Below are 24961 nucleotides of genomic sequence, written 5' to 3' on the forward strand. Positions count from 1 at the left end.
CCCAGCATGCTACTAGCCAAATATCATCACCCTAGGCCTATTGGCTAATCAGAAGAAGTTTTTTAAATGTTTAAAACATATTTGCCCTCTTTGATCTTGAATATAAGTCAAGGTCATTTATTTGAACAAAGTCAGTAGCCCTTTATCCCAGCATGTTACTGGTCAAATATCATCACCCTAGGCCTCTCGGTTATTCAGAAGAAGTTGTTTAAAGATTTTAACATATTTGACCCCTGTGACCTTGAAAATTGATAAAGGTCATTTATTTGAACAAACTTGGTAGCCCTTCATCCAAGCACGCTTCTGGCCAAATATCATCACCCTAGGCCTTTTGGTTACTGAGAAGAAGTTGTTTAAAGTAAAAAGTTGACGCAGGCCGGCCGCCGCACCATGCCATAAGCTCACTTGGCCCTTTGGGCCAGGTGAGCTAAAAAAAAATATCAAAAAAAAATCATGCTATGTACGGAGGAAAGAATTCTTTGATAGTTAGAACCAATATTCTATGACAGACAGGAAGAGAGAAAACATCACACATTTTGTTTTCAAACATAAAGTTCGATGAAATTTGAATCTTGAGATTTTTTTCGAATAAATTATATCTCATGGTGTTTGCCTAGTCTTATACGTTAATATCAAATACTGTAGCCGGCTCTACAGCACATGTTTATTGGACAATACAGCTGTAAAAGTGTATCTGATTTAAAACAGCTTTATAGGTTGAATAATGGTTCAATGGTGACTCAAAGGGGTGTCCTGCTGTCTGATAAATCTCTAGACTAGCACACAGCTTCCAGGAAAATTCACTTCCAATTCTCACCATGTAATGGTATAAATGAGACAATGAAATACTATCAACATACATCGTACATTATAATGATACATGTGTACTAGACTTTCACCTCTCCCTCACATATCAAGTTTTCATTTTTAACTTATAAAATCATTATGACTTGTGCATGTGTTAAACAGTGGGTAGCATTTTAATACACATTGTATTTCATGGAAGTTAAATAAATTTTTCATTAATATTTGCAGCATACATAAAAATAATAAACCCCTCAATTTGTTGTTGAGTAAGTTAGGTAACTGATTATTTATGTTTTGAGTGAAAGTAAATACATAAACCCTACACACTTGGAAGTACAGCACCATCATTATACTGTACCATTCAAACAACAAAACATCTCACATTAAATCACAATTTTATATTTAATTCTTTCATTCATGCTTTTAGATAGATTTTCATGATGTTTCTGGATAAAAATCTCTCACCAAATAATTCCCTAATTGGTGTGTCGATGACACTGATTGTACTATGCTAGCTAAGTTCAAAGCCAGATTCCGATTCCACTGCATATAACAGCTTTGTTTTCATTGTCTTTTCATCGCTAAACTCTGGGAGGCGTAACAGGTTCATACAAGTGCTAGCAGTAGGAAGTCTGTCCAGTTCATTTCCACCATAATGGACACAAAATGCTGGGTACAGGTCCTGCAATGATAAACAAAGATTTTTATTTAATTGACAGTGCTAAAATCATCTGCAAAAAATATTTGAAAAATTTCCCCACCAATATTTGTAAACAGGTCATAGTTTTAATGACAGGCTCTCCCAGACAAGCACATGATACTGTCAACATAGATTTATTATAGGTATGTCATCCTAATATCCCACTCACACATGAAATATTAGAAAAGTGTGATATCTACCATAAAACAAGAGGCCCTTGGGCCTTAACGGTCACCTGACATCCGATTCAAATTAGGACTGTCATCCAGGGGCCAATTCATACTTTTCGTGGGTCCGAGTGACCTTGCTGCATCGTCCATTATATTTCCTTGTGAACACAATAACTTCAGTAAATATGAACCAATTTTGATGAAACTTTGTATGCAGCTTTGTATCAATGAGATCCTCGATGAGTTTGAATACCGGACCAATTTGACCATAACTTACATAGTTATTCCCCTTGGTAATTCAATTATTGTTGGACCCTGTGAACATGATAACTGAAATAAATGGGTGTGACTCCAATTTTGACCCAAGGGGACTGTTTTTAACAAACTTGTTAACTGTATGTCTTCTGTTCTTGGTTAAAAGAAACAAGTAAAAGCGTAAATCAATGATTTATTAAGTAAGGCACAAAATTTAAATAGCACATTGTTAGAAGCAAAAATGCGTCATGAATGAAAAAAAAGGTGTACCACATGAATTTACATCTATTCTTGTGTAATGTCAATCAACATCACATTAATAATATAATGACAAAGGGCAATAACTCTGCAGGTTATCGTCAAATAATTACCGGACAAAGTTTCATTGAACTTCGCCAACATTTATTCAAGTTATCGTGTTTACAAGGTCCAATAATAATATTATTACAAACAGCAATAACTCTGTAAGCTACTGTCAAATAATTCCCAGGTTCGAAGTCTTTCGAGATCTTATTGATATAAGGCTACATACAGAGTTTCATCAAACTTGGTTGATATTTACTAAGTTATCGTGAACACAAGGTCCAATACAAAATATTGTAATAATATTATTACAAAGTGCAATTACTCTGTAAGTTACTGTCGAATAATTCCCATTTTCCAACTTATCCAAGACCTTATTGATATAAGGCCGCATACAGAGTTTCATCAAACTTGGTTGATAATTACTAAGTTATCATGTTCACAAGGTCCAATAATAATATTATTACAAAGGGCAATATCTCTGTAAGTTACTGTCGAATAATTCCCATTTTCAAACTTGTCCGGGATCTTATTGATATATGGCTGCATACAAAGTTTCATCAAACTCGGTTAACATTTGCTCAAGATCTCGTGTTCACAAGGTCCAATAATAATATTATTACAAAGGGCATTAACTCTGTAAGTTACTGTCGAATAATTCCCATTTTCAAACTTGTCCGGGATCTTATTGATATATGGCTGCATACAAAGAAGGTCTAATAATAATATTATAACAAAGGGCAATAACTCTGTAAGTTACCATCGCATAATTCCTATTTTCGAACTCGTTCGAGATCTTTTTGATATATGGCAGCATACAAAGTTTCACCAACTCGGTTAACATTTACTCAAGTTATCGTGTTCACAAGGTCCAATAATAATAATATTACAAAGGGCAATAACTCTGTAAGTTACTGTCGAATAATTCCCATTTTCGAACTCGTTCCAGATCTTATTGACATATGGCTGCATACAAAATTTCATCAACCTCGGTTAACATTGACTGAAGTTATTGTGTTCACAAGGAAAAGTTAACGGACGACGACGGACAAAAGACTATCACAATAGGTTACCATGAACTATGGTCAGGTAACCTAAAAAGTCCAAATAATAAAAGATCCCAGAAGGATCTTGGCACTCCCTATTGTTGGATCTTCATTAGTTCTATCTAAGTTTGATCTTTTCTTTATTGGAGTGAAAGTCTTGTCAACATGTGGTAACTTTTGATAAAATTTCACACAGATGGGTTTGACAGTATCCATTCAAAGTAAGCCAGTTGTTTGACCAAATTTACTAAAACAGTAATGTGTAATATATATATAGTGTGAGAGAGATTTCTGTGTTCTGTCAGCCATACTTTTTTTGTCACAAAGGGACTAGATATACATATAGAATAAGAGAGATTTCTGTTTTCTGTCAGCCATACTTTTATTGTCACAAAGGGACTAGATATATATATAGAATAAGAGAGATTTCTGTGTTTTGTCAGCCATACAAAGGGACTAGATATACATATAGAATAAGAGAGACTTCTTTTTTCTGTCAGCCATACATTTATTGTCACAAAGGGACTAGATATATATATATAGAATAAGAGAGATTTCTGTGTTTTGTCAGCCATACTTTTATTGTCACAAAGGGACTATATATATATAGAATAAGAGAGATTTCTGTGTTCTGTCAGCCATACAAAGGGACTAGATATAAATATAGAATAAGAGAGATTTCTGTGTTTTGTCAGCCATACTTTTATTGTCACAAAGGGACTATATATATATATATAGAATAAGAGAGATTTCTGTGTTCTGTCACCCATACTTTTATTGTCACAAAGGGACTATATATATATATAGAATAAGAGAGATTTCTGTGTTTTGTCAGCCATACAAAGGGACTAGATATACATATAGAATAAGAGAGACTTCTTTTTTCTGTCAGCCATACATTTATTGTCACAAAGGGACTAGATATATATATAGAATAAGAGAGATTTCTGTGTTTTGTCAGCCATACTTTTATTGTCACAAAGGGACTATATATATATAGAATAAGAGAGATTTCTGTGTTTTGTCAGCCATACTTTTATTGTCACAAAGGGACTATATATATATAGAATAAGAGAGATTTCTGTGTTCTGTCAGCCATACTTTTTTTGTCACAAAGGGACTAGATATACATATAGAATAAGAGAGATTTCTGTTTTCTGTCAGCCATACTTTTATTGTCACAAAGGGACTATATATATATAGAATAAGAGAGATTTCTGTGTTCTGTCAGCCATACTTTTATTGTCACAAAGGGACTAGATAGAAGCTCAAAACAAAATATGCCTATAACTAAAGAACAGAAGAGCTTACTTGTACATGTACATGGGAAATCTGTATATGAAATTTGAGAAAGATCTATCATGTACTTCTTAAGAAATAATGACAACAACCATTAACTGTCAGATCATATATGACTGTCTGGCCAGTCCCAAAATGAAACGTGCACAATTACATGGACCAAAATGAAACGTGCACAATTACATGGACCAAAATAAACATTCATATGAAATCTGGGAAAGATCTGTCAAGAGTGTGTTGAGAAATAGTGATAACAACTTGAAATGCTCAAATCCAACATGCTGCCTGGCAGTCATCTTGTTTTCCAAAAAGTCTGGAATTGAAACATTCACAACTACAGACCAATCCAAACTTACATATGGAGTTGGACAAAAATCTGTAAGGAATCTCTTAAGAAACAGCAATAACAATCTTGAACAGTGAAACCAATGATGACTGCTTGAAGGTCATCTTGTTTTTCAAATCTTACATATGATCTGTCAAGTACTTCTTGAGAAATAGTAAAGTGTCAAAATCCAAGATGGCAACATAGCAGCCATATTGTTTCTCTGATCTGTTTCAAAATGAATCATGAATAGTTTAAGGACAGATTATAACAGACCATGGACAAAAGATGACTTGAAGATAGCTGCCGGTCGGCAATCTTGGTTTTCCGATCAAATTCAAGATGGCCAAAATTAGATATGGGTAACTAGGGACCATGGGAACCTCCTGTGGAATTTGAGAAACACCTTTTTAAGAAGTTAAGTGCGAAGAAGAATTGTTTAAGGATGGATGGAATGACAGATGGATGACCAATCAAAGACAAAGGGTGATTTAAACAGCCAACCATCTGATAATGTTGGGCTCAAAATATGGAAGATATTAACAACTATCTAAGGTATTCTTCAAAATAAATGTTAACAAACTTCTGAATACAAATAGACCAACACCATGATTCAAGTATGTCCCCCACCCCAATTGTTGTGAGGGGTGTAATGAGTTAAAGTTTCTTACAAAATGAACAAGAACAACCTTGAAGGCTGGCAATTTGAGCAGCATCACTAAACATTATAGAGAAACTAACCTTGAAGCCAAGCAGAGGAGGGCGTGAACAACTCGTCACAAACTTGAGCAGCTGGCGTTTCTGACGATTGGTAAATTGTTGGACCACTTTCCAAAACATCTGGATGATTGGATGACTGTCTGTATAACCCCCTGTCAGGGCACAACAGAGAAGATCATTGCTTAATATTGTAATTCATTTAACAAACTGCTTTAAACAAAATGTGTAAAAGAATATAAATTTAGCCAAAATTATATATTAGCCAAATACCTTAGATAAAATGTATTTGTAGAACTTGATTAGGAACTTATAAAATATAAAAATTAGATAAAAATGAACGTTAGCACAAAACGTCATTATTTCTATTCTGATGTCAAAATGAATTGATTTGTCAACAGGGACCATTTTAGGCAGAAAGTGAAATGGTCATTCATATGTGGCTATTTTGCATTTTTTGTTTTGTATTTTGTTTTGAGGTTATAAAAGTTAACTAAGGTGTATCTGGAGCTCATTCTGAATTCTTCAATTTCTCAAGTTCTTATTTTATTTCATTCAAGTTTTTTTTTATAATGTTTATTAAAATATTTCATCCATTTTTGTCATATGTAATTTAGCAAATTGTTATGCATCTGCAAATGCCCTTGATAAGACAGAACAGTCAACCACATAAAATTGACAATAACAGGTTCTTGATTGCATACGATACTGATTTCAAATTGATTTCATACGACAATAAACAATTTTTACCAGAATAGTTTGTATGGTGCTGCAAATCCTCAATGTTGACTGGAGTTATGGCCCCTGAGATCAGAACCTGAAGTTCATGATGGTCAAACATGCGAAGCCAGTCGAGGTTCAGGACATCAGACATGCCCTGTCGGAAAGCTGTGCACTGTACACGTATCTGTCAAAATACGAAAAACATTAGTAGAATTTGGCATAAGTTTTACTTATATTGGGACTCAGTTGAAATTTGATGATCGGTCATCAGATGATTGATTAATAATTGTTATAAAAATAATACATTTTGAAATCCTCCATACTGTTGGTGTAAGTTGATTACACAAAATAAAAAATAAGAATTGTAAAAATATTTTCTCTTCAAACATTGAATCTGCCATATATAGTCCTAAGATGCCATGAGCTAACTTGAACGTAAAAGTATGTGTTTGACGATGCTGACCCAGCAGGTGGAAGGAGACTTTACTCTTGTAAGTATCTAGCAGGAGGTAGGCTTGTGGTAGGCTTGTAAGTATCTAGCAGGAGGTAGGCTTGATACCATCATGAATCACTCTACTGAAAACAATTTTGTAGTCAATTAATCAGTTTATTGATCTAACTAATGAATAGTTGACACAGTGGAATAATCAGTTTATTGATCTAACTAATCAATAGTTGACACAGTGGATTAATCAGTTTATTGATCTAACTAATCAATAGGTGACACGGTGGATTAAACAGTTCATTGATCTAACTAATCAATAGTTGACACAGTGGATTAATCAGTTTATTGATCTACATAATTATAACTAATCAATAGTTGACACAGTGGATTAATCAGTTTATTGATCTACATAATTATAACTAATCAATAGTTGACACAGTGGATTAATCAGTTTATTGATCTAACTAATCAATAGGTGACACAGTGGATTTATCAGTTCATTGATCTAACTAATCAATAGTTGACACAGTGGATTAATCAGTTTATTGATCTAACTAATCAATAGTTGACACGGTGGATTAAACAGTTTATTGATCTAACTAATCAATAGGTGACACAGTGGATTAATCAGTTTATTGATCTAACTAATAAATAGTTGACACAGTGGATTAATCAGAAAACTACTAAGTTTTACTTTCTACCATACAGAAGAAAAAAAAAATCCAATCATGTCATAACTTTCTGCATACATGTACTATTAATATCAAAAATCTTCATCATAAACTTAAACATTTTATCATTAATATCTATATTCTTATTCATAAACTCTGTTAATTCTATCTACCAATCATACTGATAATTTCTGAATGGTAAACCCTGTAAATTCTAACAACCAATCATATCGTTACATTCTGACCGGTAAACACCAACCCATTACATTTCTGATACTAAGTTGATAGTTATTCATGCCTATGACCTTGTAAATTTCTAGAATGATTAACAGTTACTTGATGCCACAAAGTTAAAGTATGTTGAATTAATTATATGTTGTAGTGTTTGGCTGCTTTCGTGTACCCTGGCTGAACATTCCAGGTTGTACAGAAATATTCTGTGATAAATGAACACTTTTGCCAAACTAATAGGCAAAGCTAAAAAAAAAAACAGTATCCAAGATTTCTGTCAAGCAAATAGCTACATGCCAAGAATTCTAGCTGCTTCTTTCAACCAAGTACTGAGTTTCATAAAATTTCCTACAATATGTTGGACTAATGAAAACTAGCAATTGATCACATTTTACTTTTTGCTAGGCATGACCGGACCCCTAGATATTCACGTGCTGACTTTTCCAGATGTCGACCTCGATCCCAATATGTGCCTGTCATTCTCTTCTACGGTTTAACTGTTTCAAATTGTTGAACGGGATACATGAAAGTGGTGTTAATAATAATCTACTGACCTGACAAGGGAGAGAAGAACTCACCTGTTTGTTGAGTTTGTGGTCAGCCATGAGGTGTATATACTCTATCCTGTTGTGGTTGTCCACTGCTATCTGTCGTCCCCCTGGTTTTAACTCTATCACCTAAATGTGAGATAATATGATACAATTAACACAACTAGGCCATACAGGGCCACACCGTATAAATGTTTTTAGCAGCATTGTTAGAAAATGGGGAGAAATGGAAAAAAAAAGATCCCAACTGGTGAAGCAGATCAATTTTGGTCTCTAAAAAGGTTCCCTAAGCAGAGGCCACAGCAGAAAACATCTGATCCTGGAGGGCCTTAAATGTTCCCGTAGCAAGGGCCACAGCAGAAAACACCTGATCCTGGAGGGCCTTAAATGTTTCCTTAGCAGAGGCCACAGCTGAAAACACCTGATCCTGGAGGGCCTTAAATGTTCCCTAAGCAGAGGCCACAGCAAAAACACCTGATCCTGGAGGGCCTTAAATGTTCCCGTAGCAGAGGCCACAGCAGAAAACACCTGATCCTGGACGACCCACATTAGTTGCCTCACACTTTCATGCAGGATACAGGAGGTCTATATTTTCTGGAGTCTGCAGTGTTCCCTTGTTTGGTCTATATGTATGCTTAATCTTAAATAATTTTAAATAACCCCTAAGGTAATTGGGAGAAGTTATTTGAACTAATTCTGTCAATTTGAGCACATTTAATCCAATCTCAGTGTCCCGAGGTGTTAGCCTCTTTATTTGTATAACAATTTTCAATAATTCATCCAAATTGACCCGTTTTATCCTGCTCTCAGCTGTAAGGACAGTTAGCCTTTTATCCTGCTCTCAGCTGTAAGGACAGTTAGCCTTTTATCCTGCTCTCAGCTGTAAGGACAGTTAGCCTTTCTATTTGCATATATTTTGATAAAAAAGGTTAAAAAAACATATGATCACTACTAATTGATTGAAATCTGTGTGGTAGTTTGGGAGAAGATGTCATTTAAAGCCAACCTGTAAATTTGACCTTTTATTTCGCCCCTTTACGTTGATTAGTGGTGGAAATCAGTTAATATTTGAGGCCTATGTGGAGCAGTTCCGAGGTCCTGCCCGAAGGTCGGATTTTTTTCTCAAATAACTCCAACTTTACTCCACCACCAAAACATGACATATCCTTAAATGAACATAGCTGTTGATAGGATGTAAAGTATAAACAAACAAATCCAGATATAATAATAATAATACTAGGTGTGTACCCATAACAGTTTGATGAAATCAAAATCTTACACCATACCTTTGTCTGACCAAAGTCATCGTTTACAGTTGTGAAGTCCAAACCTAGGTCCACAACATCATCCTCATACGTCTTCAGGGACAAAAGATTCCTAAAAGAAACAGTAAAGATTGATGAAATCTGTTACAAGATATTCATTTCCAGAATATTAAAAAAAAAAAAAAAAAAAACCCAACAGAATAGCCATAGCACATTCGATTCTCTTTCAATTTATACCATGTTTTTTCATTATTATTCACTGTGAATTTTCATGTTCAAATTCATTAAGTATACAAAATAAAGCAGCAAAAACATCTTTGGTTTTCTACATTAAAGTCACAAGTACACAGTCTGGTCAACACTACACTTTTGTAAAAAGGACATGTATTACTACCTATTTACCAGTGTATCAATAAGTCTACAGAAGCTTTACTTTCCTATATAACTCGGGGTCTAGAGAAGCTTTATTTACCTGTATAACTCGGGGTCTAGAGAAGCTTTATTTACCTGTATAACTCAGGGTCTAGAGAAGCTTTATTTACCTGTATAACTCGGGGTCTAGAGAACCTTTATTTACCTGTATAACTCGGGGTCTAGAGAACCTTTACTTACCTGTATAACTCAGGGTCTAGAGAACCTTTACTTACCTGTATAACTTGGGGTCTAGAGAACCTTTACTTACCTGTATAACTCAGGGTCTAGAGAGCCTTTATTTATCTGTATAACTCGGGGTCTAGAGAAGCTTTATTTACCTGTATAACTCGGGGTCTAGAGAAGCTTTATTTACCTGTAAAACTCAGGGTCTAGAGAACCTTTATTTATCTGTATAACTCGGGGTCTAGAGAACCTTTATTTACCTGTATAACTCGGGGTCTAGAGAAGCTTTATTTACCTGTATAACTCAGGGTCTAGAGAACCTTTACTTACCTGTATAACTCAGGGTATAGAGAAGCTTTATTTACCTGTATAACTCGGGTCTAGAGAACCTTTACTTACCTGAATAACTCAGGGTCTACAGAAGCTTTATTTACCTGTATAACTCGGGGTCTAGAGAAGCTTTACTTACCTGTATAATTCGGGGTCTAGAGAACCTTTATTTACCTGAATAACTCAGGGTATAGAGAAGCTTTATTTACCTGTATAACTCGGGTCTAGAGAACCTTTACTTACCTGTATAACTCGGGGTCTAGAGAACCTTTACTTACCTGTATAACTCAGGGTCTAGAGAACCTTTACTTACCTGAATAACTCAGGGTCTAGAGAACCTTTATTTACCTGTATAACTCGGGGTCTAGAGAAGCTTTACTTTCCTATATAACTCGGGGTCTAGAGAACCTTTATTTACCTGTATAACTCGGGGTCTAGAGAAGCTTTATTTACCTGTATAACTCGGGGTCTAGAGAAGCTTTATTTACCTGTATAACTCAGGGTCTAGAGAACCTTTACTTACCTGTATAACTCTGGGTCTAGAGAAGCTTTATTTTCCTATATAACTCGGGGTCTAGAGAAGCTTTATTTACCTGTATAACTCGGGGTCTAGAGAAGCTTTATTTACCTGTATAACTCGGGGTCTAGAGAACCTTTACTTACCTGTATAACTCGGGGTCTAGAGAAGCTTTATTTACCTGTATAACTCAGGGTCTAGAGAAGCTTTATTTATCTGTATAACTCGGAGTCTAGAGAACCTTTACTTACCTGTATAACTCAGGGTCTAGAGAAGCTTTATTTACCTGTATAACTCGGGGTCTAGAGAAGCTTTATTTACCTGTATAACTCGGGGTCTAGAGAACCTTTATTTACCTGTATAACTCAGGGTCTAGAGAAGCTTTATTTACCTGTATAACTCGGGGTCTAGAGAACCTTTACTTACCTGTATAACTCGGGGTCAAGAGAAGCCAAATGATGGATGTCAAGATTGCCGCCATGGCGACTGAGTATCTTTGAGAGGAAGAAACTTGCAAATGGAAGCTCCACCAACATGTTTTCATAAATGGCCTGCAGGATAAGTAAAATCCTGAGTAAGTAAACAAGCAGGTCGGTAGGTTTCTGTCCACAGCCAATTACTACGACTCAGTGGTACTCTACTAAACAATATTACCCACTCAATGGAACTACATGTACTAAAAGAAATATATTTACTTAATAATGCAAAAATATTATCCTTTGCCCCCAAAACAGCCACTTACTGCAGAAGTATTTCATTTAACTGGAACAGCCCTGAGAAATCATAACATTTTCAGCGCAACATAGATGACATAGTCATCTTGGTCCATCTGCTAAATCAAGAATTACCAGATTACTCCAAACAGTATTACACATTAAAGTTTTAACTCAAGTAAAACTGAACACCTCAGTTACACCACAGGAGAACGTGTCTAAACCACAGGGTTCGCACAAGAATCTAACTATGAAGTTCAAGACTTTTTAAGGCCTTTTAAGTTTTATTTTAGTAAAACTAAGGCCTAAAATCTCCCGCCATTTGCAAATTCTCAAAAAACAGAGATCTTTATCACCACAGTAAATTTACCTGTCTAAACCGATCACCACAGTAAATCAACCTGTCTAAACCAAACATCACAGTAAAAATTTAATTCACCTGTCTAAACCAATCACCATAGTAAATCCATCTGTCTAAACCAATCACCACAGTAAATCCACCTGTCTAAACCAATCACCACAGTAAATTCACCTGTCTAAACCAATCACCATAGTAAATCCACCTGTCTAAACCAATCACCACAGTAAACCCACCTGTCTAAACCAAACATCACAGTAAAAATTTAATTCACCTGTCTAAACCAATCACCACAGTAAATCCATCTGTCTAAACCAAACATCACAGTAAATACACCTGTCTAAACCAATCACCACAGTAAACCCACCTGTCTAAACCAAACATCACAGTAAAAATTTAATTCACCTGTCTAAACCAATCACCACAGTAAATCCACCTGTCTAAACCAATCACCATAGTAAATCGTCCTGTCTGAACCAATCACCACAGTAAATTCACCTGTCTAAACCAATCACCATAGTAAATCCACCTGTCTAAACCAATCACCACAATAAATTCACCTGTCTAAACCAATCACCACAGTAAATCCACCTGTCTAAACCAATCACCACAATAAATCCACCTGTCTTAACCACCTGTCTAAATCAATCACCACAGTAAATCCACCTGTCTAAACCAATCACCACAGTAAATCCACCTGTCTAAACCAAACATTACAGTAAATCCACCTGTCAAAACCAAACATCACAGTAAATACACCTGTCTAAACCAAACATCACAGTAAATACACCTGTCTAAACCAATCACCACAGAAGATTCTGTGTTAACAATATATAGCAGTGACCAAATACTGTTATTTGGAATGTACAGGATTTGGATTACACAGGTGAGATTTAAATGGAGACCATGGATTCTAGTTGAAGGTCTTGTTAATGAAATTCTTGATTATACAGGGTTCATTTTAGTAAGCCGATACAGAATGCTGTTTACCTTGCCGAGCATCCTGCCCAGGAAGAAGTAATGCTTGGTATAGTTCTCCATCAGCACTGTTGATTTTGGGTTGGGGTACAACAGCTGATCTGTTGTGTAGCAGAACAATCCTCGATTAGGATCAAAGCCAGTCTTCAGTAACTCGGATAGGAACTCACGGAAGATACCTCCTCCGTCTATTCCAGCTTCATCCAAACCCGCAGCATTGACCAGCTGTACACGCATCTTCAGCTTCAGGTTCGGCTCTAGGGACGGAAAGAAATTGACATTCTAGCATTGTTGATACAAGTTATATCATAATGTAAGAAGGACGTCTAATTCAATTTTAACTATGATTTATCTGATCTTGACCAACACAAAGTAGGATGAAGACAAGGAACTCTTCTGCCATAACCTTCAATATATCAGAAAATCAGACACACAGCACCAGGCATTTCACCTGTGTATATTTTCCTGGTACAATTTTAAAGTCCAAAGATACTTGTCAAAATAACACGGTATTTTTACCATAAATTCTAAATGAAAAACATAGTTCTTTAGATTTTTTAGGAAAAAATCAAACATTTATCCAGCACTGTTTAAGCAATTTTTGCAATTTGTTTCAGAAACAAGAGATTTTCCATTTTTACTGTGCTATATAACACAACATTTAAACAAATCACAACAGAATAACTGAATTATTAAATTCTTATGATAAATTTATATTTACAAAAACCTTTAAAAAAGTCCTTCATTATCAACATTTTTAAAGTCTTTTAAGAGAAAAGAAGACATGTTAATTATCTGCCGTACATATGTACTTAAAGTCTATTAATGGTTGACTGGCCATGGCAAGTGCTGGCATTGACTTAGTTACAATTCCTTGAAAAAAGCTTGAATATATACAGTCAACCATTAATAGACTTTAAGTTTAAAGCAAAAGTTCAACCTAAGCATGGTTATCTTTGATATCATTTGGTGTTGACACTTATCTTTGTAAGATTACCGAGCCTTACCCATGTGTAAGAAACGTTCTCATAATAAAGCACATTATGTAGATTTGACACAATTTCCTTTTAAAATAATATTTTACTGATGGTTAACAATCAATTTGTACTCTCTTAAAGTCGTTTTTACCATTTTCTGGTGAGAGTTTATCAAATGCATCCTCATAGATGTAGTTTCTGCGAATCATCACAGAAATGGATGGCCCTGACAAAAAGTGAGTCATCTCCCCTTGGTATTCCTGTCGGTCAGTCTGTATCAGTTTCTGAAGGATCTGTAAAATTAGGATCAGTTACATCATTAAAATAAAAATCAATACTACATACTAGTATTAAGGGTCTACAGGGCCCAATAAGAAGACCTTTCCCCAGAGGAAAATCATCCTGATTTTTATTTGTTTAAATCCAGCATATTTTTCAAATGCAGCAGTATTATTTTCAACATTTTTCAATGCAGAACTCTTTCAGAAAAATAATGTTTAACCATTGTGAAATCTTTCAAATAAATGGATAAGAAATATAAATATTGTAGACATGTAGGGAAAAAGTTGTAATCAACATTTTTTCCCTCTCACTTTTTGGTCCAGGTGATCACTTTACGAAATTAAAATAGTTAAATGAAATCAGTGTGATTAGTACTGTGCAGAATAAGGATATGATGATGTGGTCAGAAGTTAGTTTACTAGCTTTCACAAGCCTTAGCAAGTTAACAATATTTTTAATGCTACAATTAAGCTTCAGAGAATTTTTACCTGCCATAATTGACGTAAACAATAATGTTGGACATGGAAACTGGACATGTTTTGGGTACATTTGAAGACAAAAAATAAAATCTGCGATTGAATTCAGGAGCTCAGAAGCTAAGCTTGTTTATAAAAATGTTGGTGAAAATCCACCTGAAAGTTTCAGAGAAGACTTCTGGAGGTTTTGCACCCTGTGCCCTTGTGCCTGCCCATTGTCCACCTGAGGGACAGCCCCGTCTTGAGTAAAAGTTCTGAAACTTATCATCTAAGCATCATTTTGTGAATAATTGGTGAAATCCAACTGTAACTTTCAAAGGAGTAGTCTTTAGAAGATTTGCGCTCTGTGACCTTTATGGCCCCACCCCTCAGCCCCATCTTGGGGGTTTCTGATTGATATTTCTTCTTCAGAGAAGTCAAAAATATAATTGTTTCAGGTTTTGCAATAAGTGAGTCCCAATGAGCCTCCCCCTATAGGGGATGAGCCCCTTCTTGAGTATAAATTCTGATCCTCTTCATCTAAGCATCACTTTATGAAATATTGGTGAAAATCCACCAGTAGGATTCCGAAGAGGAGACAGTATATTGAAGGTTTTGCAGTTTGTAACCTGTTATGGCCCTGTCCCTCAGCCCCCTGGGGTGGGGAGTGAGCCCCATATTGAGTACAGATTCTGATCACTATCTCAGGGTGATGATTACCACCAAGTTTCATAACAAGAGATCCCAGAGGGATCTTGGCGCCCACCGTTGTACCATCTTAATTAATTCTTTGTCAGTTCGATCTTTTCTCTTCTTTTCTCTTTTCTGTTTGATCGAGTCATGTTTACAGTAAATACACCTTGAGGTAACTTCTGATCTAAACTTAATACTGCTGTGTTTACAACACAACCTTCAAAGTGATTTTGTCATTTCACATATTTACTGGAAATAGAACAGATCATTGTAATATGTAAATATATGTTAATTGTTCCTTCAGCCATCTTGTTTTTTATGATCACTCTCAAAATAAAACATGTAAAACTAAGGATCAAGGGGAACCTACATATCAAATTTTAGAAAGATCTCTTAAGTTCTTCCTGAGATATAGCACCAACAAACCTTTAAAGTCACCTGTCAGCCATCATGCACAATAAAGGGCCATGGGGAACCTGTATAACCAACCTGAGAAAGATCCTTTGAGTTCTTCCTGAGAAACAGCACTAACAAACCTTAACTGTCAAAATCAAAGATGGCAATTGGCTGCCATTTTGTTTATACAATCAGTCTCAAAAGAAATCATGAACAACAACGAACAAAGGGGAACCTACGTATCAAATTTGAGAAAGATTCCTCAGGTACTTCCCGAGACATATCAAAAACAAACCTTCAATGTCAAAATCCAAGATGGCCTCCTATCGACCATTTTGTTTAGAAGATCATTCTAAAAAAGAAAATGAACAACAACAGCCCAAGGGGAACCTACATGTCAAATTTGAGAAAGATCCCTCAGGTACTTTCTGTGAAATAGAGATAACAAGCCTTTAATGTCAAAATCAAAGATGGCCGCCTGTCAGCCATTTTGTTTACCCATCAGTCTCAACAGTAAACATGCACAATTACGGACCAAGGGAAATCTTCATATCAAATATGAGAAACATCCCTCAAGCACTTCCTGAGTAATAGCGATAACAAACCTTCACTGTCAAAATCCAAGATGGCTGCCTGTCAGCCTTTTTGTTTATCTGATCAGTTTTCAAATTTAAGAAAGGTCCCTTCAGTACTTTCTGAGAAATAGCGATAACAAGTATTGTTTAAGGACAGACGACGGACCATGGTTAAAGGGGCGATTTGAATAGTCCACTTTCAGATGACAGTGGGCTAAAAAACTGACCGATGGTTTCCGAGAAGAAAAAAAAGTGATTGTTTATGCATGACAGACGATCATGAAAGGCAATTGCAATAGGTCACTTGACTGACTCAGCTGACCTAAAGAAATATGAAAATATTACAGATTCAAACTGTTTGAAGTATTATTAAGATAATCTCTGCTACCATCAGATCCTGACCTCTTCCTGTCATATTGTACAACACCTGGATATTTTATGATACTTGCCTTGAATCGTTCCTCAAAAGTCACCACAAACGGAAGCTCTGTAAGGATGACTAGGTTTTTTACATCTGTATTAGATAAAGGTGGCCCATCCTCATCTGAAAATACACAATGTGGTCATGGATGTTCAACATACATATTTCAAAAAAGTTTAATTATGTAGATCATTAAAAGACACATATATTCACAATTACTTTACTCTGTGCTGCTTTAATCAACATATTTGTGAGGAGTGTCCAAATAAAAACATTTTAGGTATTGAAATTTGCAATATTCAAAATGTACATTTATTAGTGGTATTAATATTATTTTAGCTCTTTTGTACTATAAATACTGAGCTAAATTAATATACATAAATTGAAGTTTCTGTATATCAATTTTCTATTGGATACATTGTGGGTGTGCCAATTTATCAATGAAACAATCTGTTAAACTTTGATAAAATTTGTGTAGGCTAAAATAAGTCTGTTTACAACAAATGGATAAAAAAAAATACATTTTCGTGAAAAACTACCATATAACAATATTACATACCAGGTGTTTCTGAATTGTCTCTTGTCTCTTGGAAATTGTATGAAATCTGTTCTATCATTTTTCCAAGATGATGCAAAAATTAAGATTTTTCAACAAGTGAATATTGGCTAATGGTGACACTGATGTTAAATGTTTAATGACTATAACACTTACCAAGGGCTGTTTTTGTGAGAGACTTCATTGTTCCGAATGGCCGCCTGGTGAACACAGAACCCTGAGCTCTGTAGATCTGTGATGGCTGAAATGTAGTATCAATGTCAATTAACAAAAGCAGTAAATCAGTTTTTTCCAAAACCGAAGTGGTTCATTGTTTGTCTTGTTTCTACATTATTATTATTAGTGTGTAAACCAAACACCTAGCTATAATTTGACGTCACCTGATTGTAAAAAGTGATGCAATTCAATTGTTTTTATTGTGAAGTAATGTGAGTCTACAAAGTGACTAATATGGGCTACTGAATGATCATACAAAGTGGCTAATGTGGGCTACTGAAGATCATACAAAGTGACTAATGTAGGCTACTGAATGATCATACATGATCATACAAAGGGACTAATGGAGGCTACTGAATGATTATACAAAGTGACTATAATGTAGTCTTACGGAATGATCATACAAAGGGACTAATATAGGCTTACTGAATGATTGATCATACAAAGGGACTAATGTAGGCTACTGAATGATCATACAAAGTGACTAATGTGGGCTACTGTAATCATACAAAGTGACTAATGTAGGCTACTGAATGATCATACAAAGTGACTATAATGTAGTCTTACTGAATGATCATACAAAGTGACTGATGTAGGCTACTGAATGATCATACAAAGTGACTAATGTAGGCTACTGAATGATCATACAAAGTGACTAATGTAGGCTACTGAATGATCATACAAAGTGACTAATGTAGGCTACTGAATGATCATACAAAGTGACTAATGTAGGCTACTGAATGATCATACAAAGTGACTAATGTAGGCTACTGAATGATCATACAAAGTGACTAATGTAGGCTACTGAATGATCATACAAAGTGACTAATGTAGGCTACTGAATGATCATACAAAGTGACTAATGTAGGCTACTGAATGATCATACAAAGTGACTAATGTAGGCTACTGAATGATCATACAAAGTGACTAATGTAGGCTACTGAATGATCATACAAAGTGACTAATGTAGGCTACTGAATGATCATACAAAGTGACTAATGTAGGCTACTGAATGATCATACAAAGTGACTAATGTAGGCTACTGAATGATCATACAAAGTGACTAATGTAGGCTACTGAATGATCATACAAAGTGACTAATGTAGGCTACTGAATGATCATACAAAGTGACTAATGTAGGCTACTGAATGATCATACAAAGTGACTAATATAGGCTTACTGAATGATCATACAAAGTGACCAATGTAGGCTTACTGACTGATCATACAAAGTGATTAATGTGGGCTACTGAATGATCATATAAAGTGACTCATGTAGGCTACTGAATAATCATACAAAGTGACTATTGTAGGCTACTGAATAATCATACAAAGTGACCAATGTAGGCTTACTGAAAGATCATACGAAGTGACGTAGTAATGTAGGCTTACTGAATGATAATACGAAGTGACTTAGTAATGTAGGCTTACTGAATGATCATACAAAGTGACTAATGTAGGCTACTGAATGATCATACGAAGTGACTTAGTAATGTAGGCTTACTGAATGATCATACAAAGTGACTAATGTAGGCTACTGAATGATCATATAAAGTGACTAATGTAGGCTACTGAATGATCATACAAAGTGACTAATGTGGGCTACTGAATGATCATACAAAGTGACTAATATAGGCTTACTGAATGATCATACAAAGTGACTAAGGTAGGCTACTGAATGATCATACAAAGTGACTAATGTGGGCTACTGAATGATCATACAAAGTGCCTAATGTAGGCTACTGAATGATCATACAAAGTGACTGATATAGGCTACTGAATGATCATACAAAATGACCAATGTAGGCTTACTGAATGATCATACAAAGTGACTAATGTAGGCTTACTGAATGATCATACAAAGTGACTAATGTGGGCTACTGAATAATCATACAAAGTGACTAATGTGGGTTACTGAATGATCATACAAAGTGACTAATGTAGGCTTACTGAATGATCATACAAAGTGACCAATGAAGGCTTACTGAAGATCATACAAAGTGACTAATATAGGCTACTGAATGATCATACAAAGTGACCAATGTAGGCTTACTGAATGATCATACAAAGTGACTAATGTAGGCTTACTGAATGATCATACAATGTTACTATAATGTAGTCTTACTGAATGATCATACAAAGTGACTTATGTAGGCTTACTGAATGATCATACAAAGTGACTAATGTAGGCTTAATGAATGATCATACAAAGTGACTTATGTAGGCTTACTGAATGATCATACAAAGAGACTAATGTAGGCTTACTGAATGATCATACAAAGTGACTTATGTAGGCTACTTAATGATCATACAAAGTTACTTATGTAGGCTTACTGAATGATCATACAAAGTGACTAGTATGGGCTACTGAAAAAATCATACGAAGTGACTTAGTAATGTGGGCTACTGAATGGTCATACAAAGTGACAAATGTAGGCTTACTGAATGATCATACAAAGTGACTAATGTAGGCTACTGAATGATCATACAAAGTGAATAATGTAGGCTTACTGAATGATCATAAAAAGTGACTATAATGTAGGCTTAATGAATGATCATACAAAGTGATTAGTATGGGCTACTGAAAAAATCATAGGAAGTGACTTAGTAATGTGGGCTACTGAATGGTCATACAAAGGGACAAATGTAGGCTTACTGAATGATCAGCTACTGAATGATCATACAAAGTGAATAATGTAGGCTTACTGAATGATCATACAAAGTGACGTAGGCTACTGAATGATCATACAAAGTGACTAATGTAGGCTACTGAATGATCATACAAAGTGACTAATTTAGGCTTACTGAATGATCATACAAAGTGACTAAAGTAGGCTACCAAATTATCAAATTAATCAAATCAGTTCAAATATGAACAATTAACCAACTGAAAGGCACAGACTTCCCAATCTAGCCTTACATTGTCTATCCTTTCAGCAGATACTGGAGTCCATTCACATTGCTGGGTAAACATGTAGGACAACTTTCACTCATAGACTAGACAAACACTCTCATAAGGTCGATCAATCTAAACATTTCTGTGACATGTGTGTATCATTTGACTTATGTTGCATATATTACAGTCAGATATTTTATGAATGTCTGCGAAATTGCAGTAAACGTCAACAAGTTTCGTGATAGGTTTTGGAGAGTGTTGCATACCTTATCAGCCTGGATAGACACTCTGTCCGACAACCAGAAGTTATAGGGACAGAACATTCTCCGTGTGTCTCTGGAGTAAAGTTGTCTCACTAGTGAGGATGTCACCTGTGGGTAAACAAAAAGAGGCATCCATGATTGTTGGAAAAAGTATCGAAAAGTTAAATATACCATGAAACTGTAGAGTCTATGATCTAGAAGTTAAGCAATGTTACCACGTAGCATTGACATAAAACCAATGTAAAATAACTAAAATGTCCATTTCAGAGAGGAATTATACTGTTGAAGCAGAACTAGACTGGGGTGATTGTCGGCTACCAGGTAATTGATTGGTAGAGTGTCTGCTTGGAGTTCAGAAGGTCCTGGATACAAATCCTGGTCTGGCCTTGTATTTCTTTTTCTAATTACAAGCTGGCAAGATCGCAAACTTTTGTTTCAACTACTGGGAGAATGCTTAGCGAGGGGATGCCAGAGCTTGCATTGTAAATAGTCGTGTCTTCCTGGGACAAAGACTTAGTAAAAAGAGGGAGGGATGTAGCAGAACTTGACTGGGCCAATCATCAGTGACCAGGTATCTCAATTGCTATAGCATCCATCTAGAGTGAAGAAGGTCCTTGGTTTGAAACCCAATCATGCCATGTATTACACTGTATATCACTATGTGTATGGAATTTACCGTGTGAAGATTACAAGCGACGCATTTGTTCCTTGTTCAACATTTCAGAGTTACCTGATTTTTGTGGCTGTCTTGGGAATTGATGGGAAAATAAATATCCTTTGAAATATCAGTGATCTACAGTCATCAATAACAAACAGTTAATCGACAGAAGGTGAATAACATTTGCGAAATTCTTTTACAGCCAAAACATAGCCACAGAGTGCAACCAAAAATCCTATTCTAATCAGATATGTCTACATATTAGGGCTGTTATGTGCCAGAATAAAAAAATAAAAAAAAAAAACAAAAAAAAGATTTATGAATACAAATGTAATATGAAAATGTCCAGTAAGCAATGTTTTAAATCTGTTAAATTGAGGATCCTTAACAAGTGATAGTTGGTTATCATGCTTATTTAACTTGAGTTATTTAACATTCAAATGGTATAAAGACACACCGTTGGGGAGCAGTTCTCCGTTAATGTTCAGATATTTAGAAAGCACATGTTTCTCTGGGGAATACATTATTCCTGTTTCAGATCCAATGAGTCAGAATGAGGAAACCTATAGTAGTTGTGGGAGAAATAACATCAACAAAACAGAATTGAATACACGTTTAAAACCTCACTGACCTTGAACAGGTAAGCCCACATGTGATTGTGACGATCTTCATCTTCCTTTTGTCGCGGTTTGTCTTTCATGCCTGCCTGTATGAGTGCTTCATGGTAGTCCTCGGAGATTGATAGACGTGTGTCAGGGTGGGCCAGCTCAATCACGCCTAGACACGTGTCACGTAGAACAAGGGTCATTGGGACCAGCTCCTCCAGCCTGAATGGCATACTGCTAGCTGTAGGCACAACCGTTAATAAGGTTGAATATTTAAAATATTTTTTTGTTGAAAATTTGATTAACTGTTAACTAAAAAAAAAGGTATCACCTTTTATTGGTATGTCAGGGCCTGGATTAAGAAACCTATCGCAAACATTTATTTTTCAACAGTTTTTATATCTTTATGGTCACATGTACACAAACATATAATGATATTGGAGCAGACAGTAGTTTTTTATTGCTTTTTTTTTATCATGAAACCAAATAACAGAATTGGGTTGAGCAACATTTATTAACTTGCAATACTGCAATGATGAATTATGAAAAATTGGCTGCTTTTTCCAATTAATGTCAAAATAATGTACTGCAAAAGGATATATCATATAAATAGTACAAATGAATTAGTAATGCTTTACTAATTCATAGTTTTGCATAGAAAATATTATTCTTCAAACTTATTAGAACATGGAACTGATATCAAATCTGAATAGATTATGGAGGGTTCCAAGATAGCCAATATCAACAGCATCAATAGCTACTACAGAAAACTGTAGTAAAAAAGAGCTAGTGCTACAAAGGACTGTCAGAGAGGGCAAAATCTGCAATAATTTAATGAATTTGTTAAGAGGTGCTACGTCCACCAGTGATCAAATGATTTCACACTCCAGCCCAAAAGGCTGACTCTCTTGCATTTTGTTTAAAACAAGCTTTACGTTTGGTGTCCCCATAGAAGTCTGCATCATGTATGGTGTACAGGAAGTGGTTAAACATTGAACAGAAGATTGCTAACAATGGCACTATCCTCTGGACATCATCGTCTGACAGGTCAACACCACAAGCCAACATCTGAATAAGGGAGGCCTCCGTGCTGAAAACAGTAAATTTGTAAAATTATAACATTCCGAACATGAAATAAAGGTATGTTCCTGGTTGCAAAAGCAATTAAAAAGAAACTTTAACTTAAAAGAGTCAAAAATATACATGACACTTCAGTAACATGTGTGTTCATTATTAAATTGAGGTATATTAGATAACTTAATTATATGTTGTGATGACGATTTGTTGAAAATGCATGAAAAGAGATCAGTAGTGCTAAGTTGTTTATTTGAAAATGAAACCAAAAGACAATCCTAACATATGGATACTGGTGCGGTTATTATACAGTAAACATAATCGACAGTACAGATCATCCAGGTTAACATATGGATACTGGTGCGGTTATTATACAGTAAACGAAATCGACAGTACAGAACATCCAGGTTAACATATGGATACTCGTGCGGTTATTATACAGTAAACGTAATCGACAGTACAGAACATTCAGGTTAACATATGGATACTGGTGTGGTTATTATACAGTAAACGTAATCGACAGAACAGAACATCCAGGTTAACATATGGATACTGGAGTGGTTATTATACAGTAAACATAATCGACAGTACAGAACATCCAGGTTAACATATGGATACTGGTGTGGTTATTATACAGTAAACATAATCGACAATACAAAACATCCAGGTTAACATATGGATACTGGTGCGGTTATTATACAGTAAACATAATCGACAATACAGAACATCCAGGTTATGTTCCATTATGCTGTTTAATTATTTTTGAAAACTGTTTGGATGTAAGCTCAGAGACATGAATTTTGAAGTGCAAATAAGGTCACAATTACTAAAATAAAGGCATATGATCACAAATATTACTTTTGGTATCTGATTACCACCACTTGACTACTACAATTTCTCAAATACAAGTATGTCCATTCCCTGGACTTTGTTGTCCTGGATATCCCTCAAATTAGCTCTATTTAGTCCACAATTTAAAATATAGATGTGTGGAGAAGTGAAAAAACTACAGCTTTACCTAAAAGTGATCACATGGTTCCAGCAAAAAAACAAAAAAAAATCATTATCTGTAGTCAGCAGTTAAACTAGGGAAATAGAGGTTTCTGTTTTTACCTCCATTTACATTGATTATTAAACAGGAATTGTTGTTTTGATGTTTGAAGATTGTAATTGACATCAACAAGCATCTTATATTTAGAAACAAATTGTTTTGGAAACAATTCTTCATAATTTTTTTTATGAAAATCACTATTTTGTTGGATGAACTAGAACACGGAGAAAGGTCAGCAAGGGCACCGACATGTGCCTGACTGACCCCCCTTCCCCATCTATTTTTAATAAATGTAACCTTGAACTTGACATCAAAAACTTTTAAATGCCAATTCTGTGATGTTAGTGAGCAGTAAAATTGCCTACCCCATGACAGTCCAGTTACAGGTAGTCGTACACACAGACCACAGACCCCGGATAAAAGCCTTGCTGAATGCTAGACTGTACAGCAATCTGTAAGCCAGGAGTAAAACATGTTGAAATCCAGATCATCCATTCCATCTTTGTACACATGGATAAAAACAAACTTACCAAAGTTAAACTGAATACTGATTCTAATAAATATTAACATAAACACTGTCAATTGTGATGTTATTAAAAAATCCAGTATACAGGAAAGCCTGGTCAGCCACCTTCGCTCAGAACAACAGTGGCTGGCGATGATTGTGGTTTGATAGTGGGACAACTGTATTTACAGTGGATATATAGAGGGACAATCAGATTAGTGGTAACTGAATAGTGGGACAACTAGATCAGGGGTGACTGGATAGTAGGACAACCAGATTAGTGGTGACTGGATAGTAGGACAACCAGATTAGTGGTGACTGGATAGTGAGACAACCAGATT

At 35.4% G+C, this 24961-nt stretch overlaps 1 protein-coding gene across 1 annotated transcript in view; it reads right to left on the reverse strand.

Moving 5' to 3' along the window:
• Positions 1-438: 438 nt before the first annotated feature.
• The window catches only part of LOC110440640 (ubiquitin-protein ligase E3C-like), a 33825-nt gene continuing 9302 nt past the window's right edge, over positions 439-24961 (reverse strand). The window contains exons 11-24 of the mRNA XM_021483810.1: positions 24481-24567; positions 22926-23080; positions 22017-22231; positions 20731-20835; positions 17510-17594; positions 16826-16920; positions 14127-14268; positions 13011-13255; positions 11376-11500; positions 9527-9617; positions 8271-8369; positions 6373-6529; positions 5647-5777; positions 439-1489 (exon numbers count right to left, since the gene is read on the reverse strand). Coding sequence (XP_021339485.1) covers positions 1319-1489; positions 5647-5777; positions 6373-6529; positions 8271-8369; positions 9527-9617; positions 11376-11500; positions 13011-13255; positions 14127-14268; positions 16826-16920; positions 17510-17594; positions 20731-20835; positions 22017-22231; positions 22926-23080; positions 24481-24567 — 1903 coding nt within the window. The 3' untranslated portion in view covers positions 439-1318. The remainder of the gene's footprint in view (positions 1490-5646; positions 5778-6372; positions 6530-8270; positions 8370-9526; positions 9618-11375; positions 11501-13010; positions 13256-14126; positions 14269-16825; positions 16921-17509; positions 17595-20730; positions 20836-22016; positions 22232-22925; positions 23081-24480; positions 24568-24961) is intronic.

Source organism: Mizuhopecten yessoensis, unplaced genomic scaffold (genome assembly GCF_002113885.1).
Source record: "Mizuhopecten yessoensis strain PY_sf001 unplaced genomic scaffold, ASM211388v2 scaffold1775, whole genome shotgun sequence".
Lineage (NCBI taxonomy): Eukaryota > Metazoa > Mollusca > Bivalvia > Pectinida > Pectinidae > Mizuhopecten > Mizuhopecten yessoensis.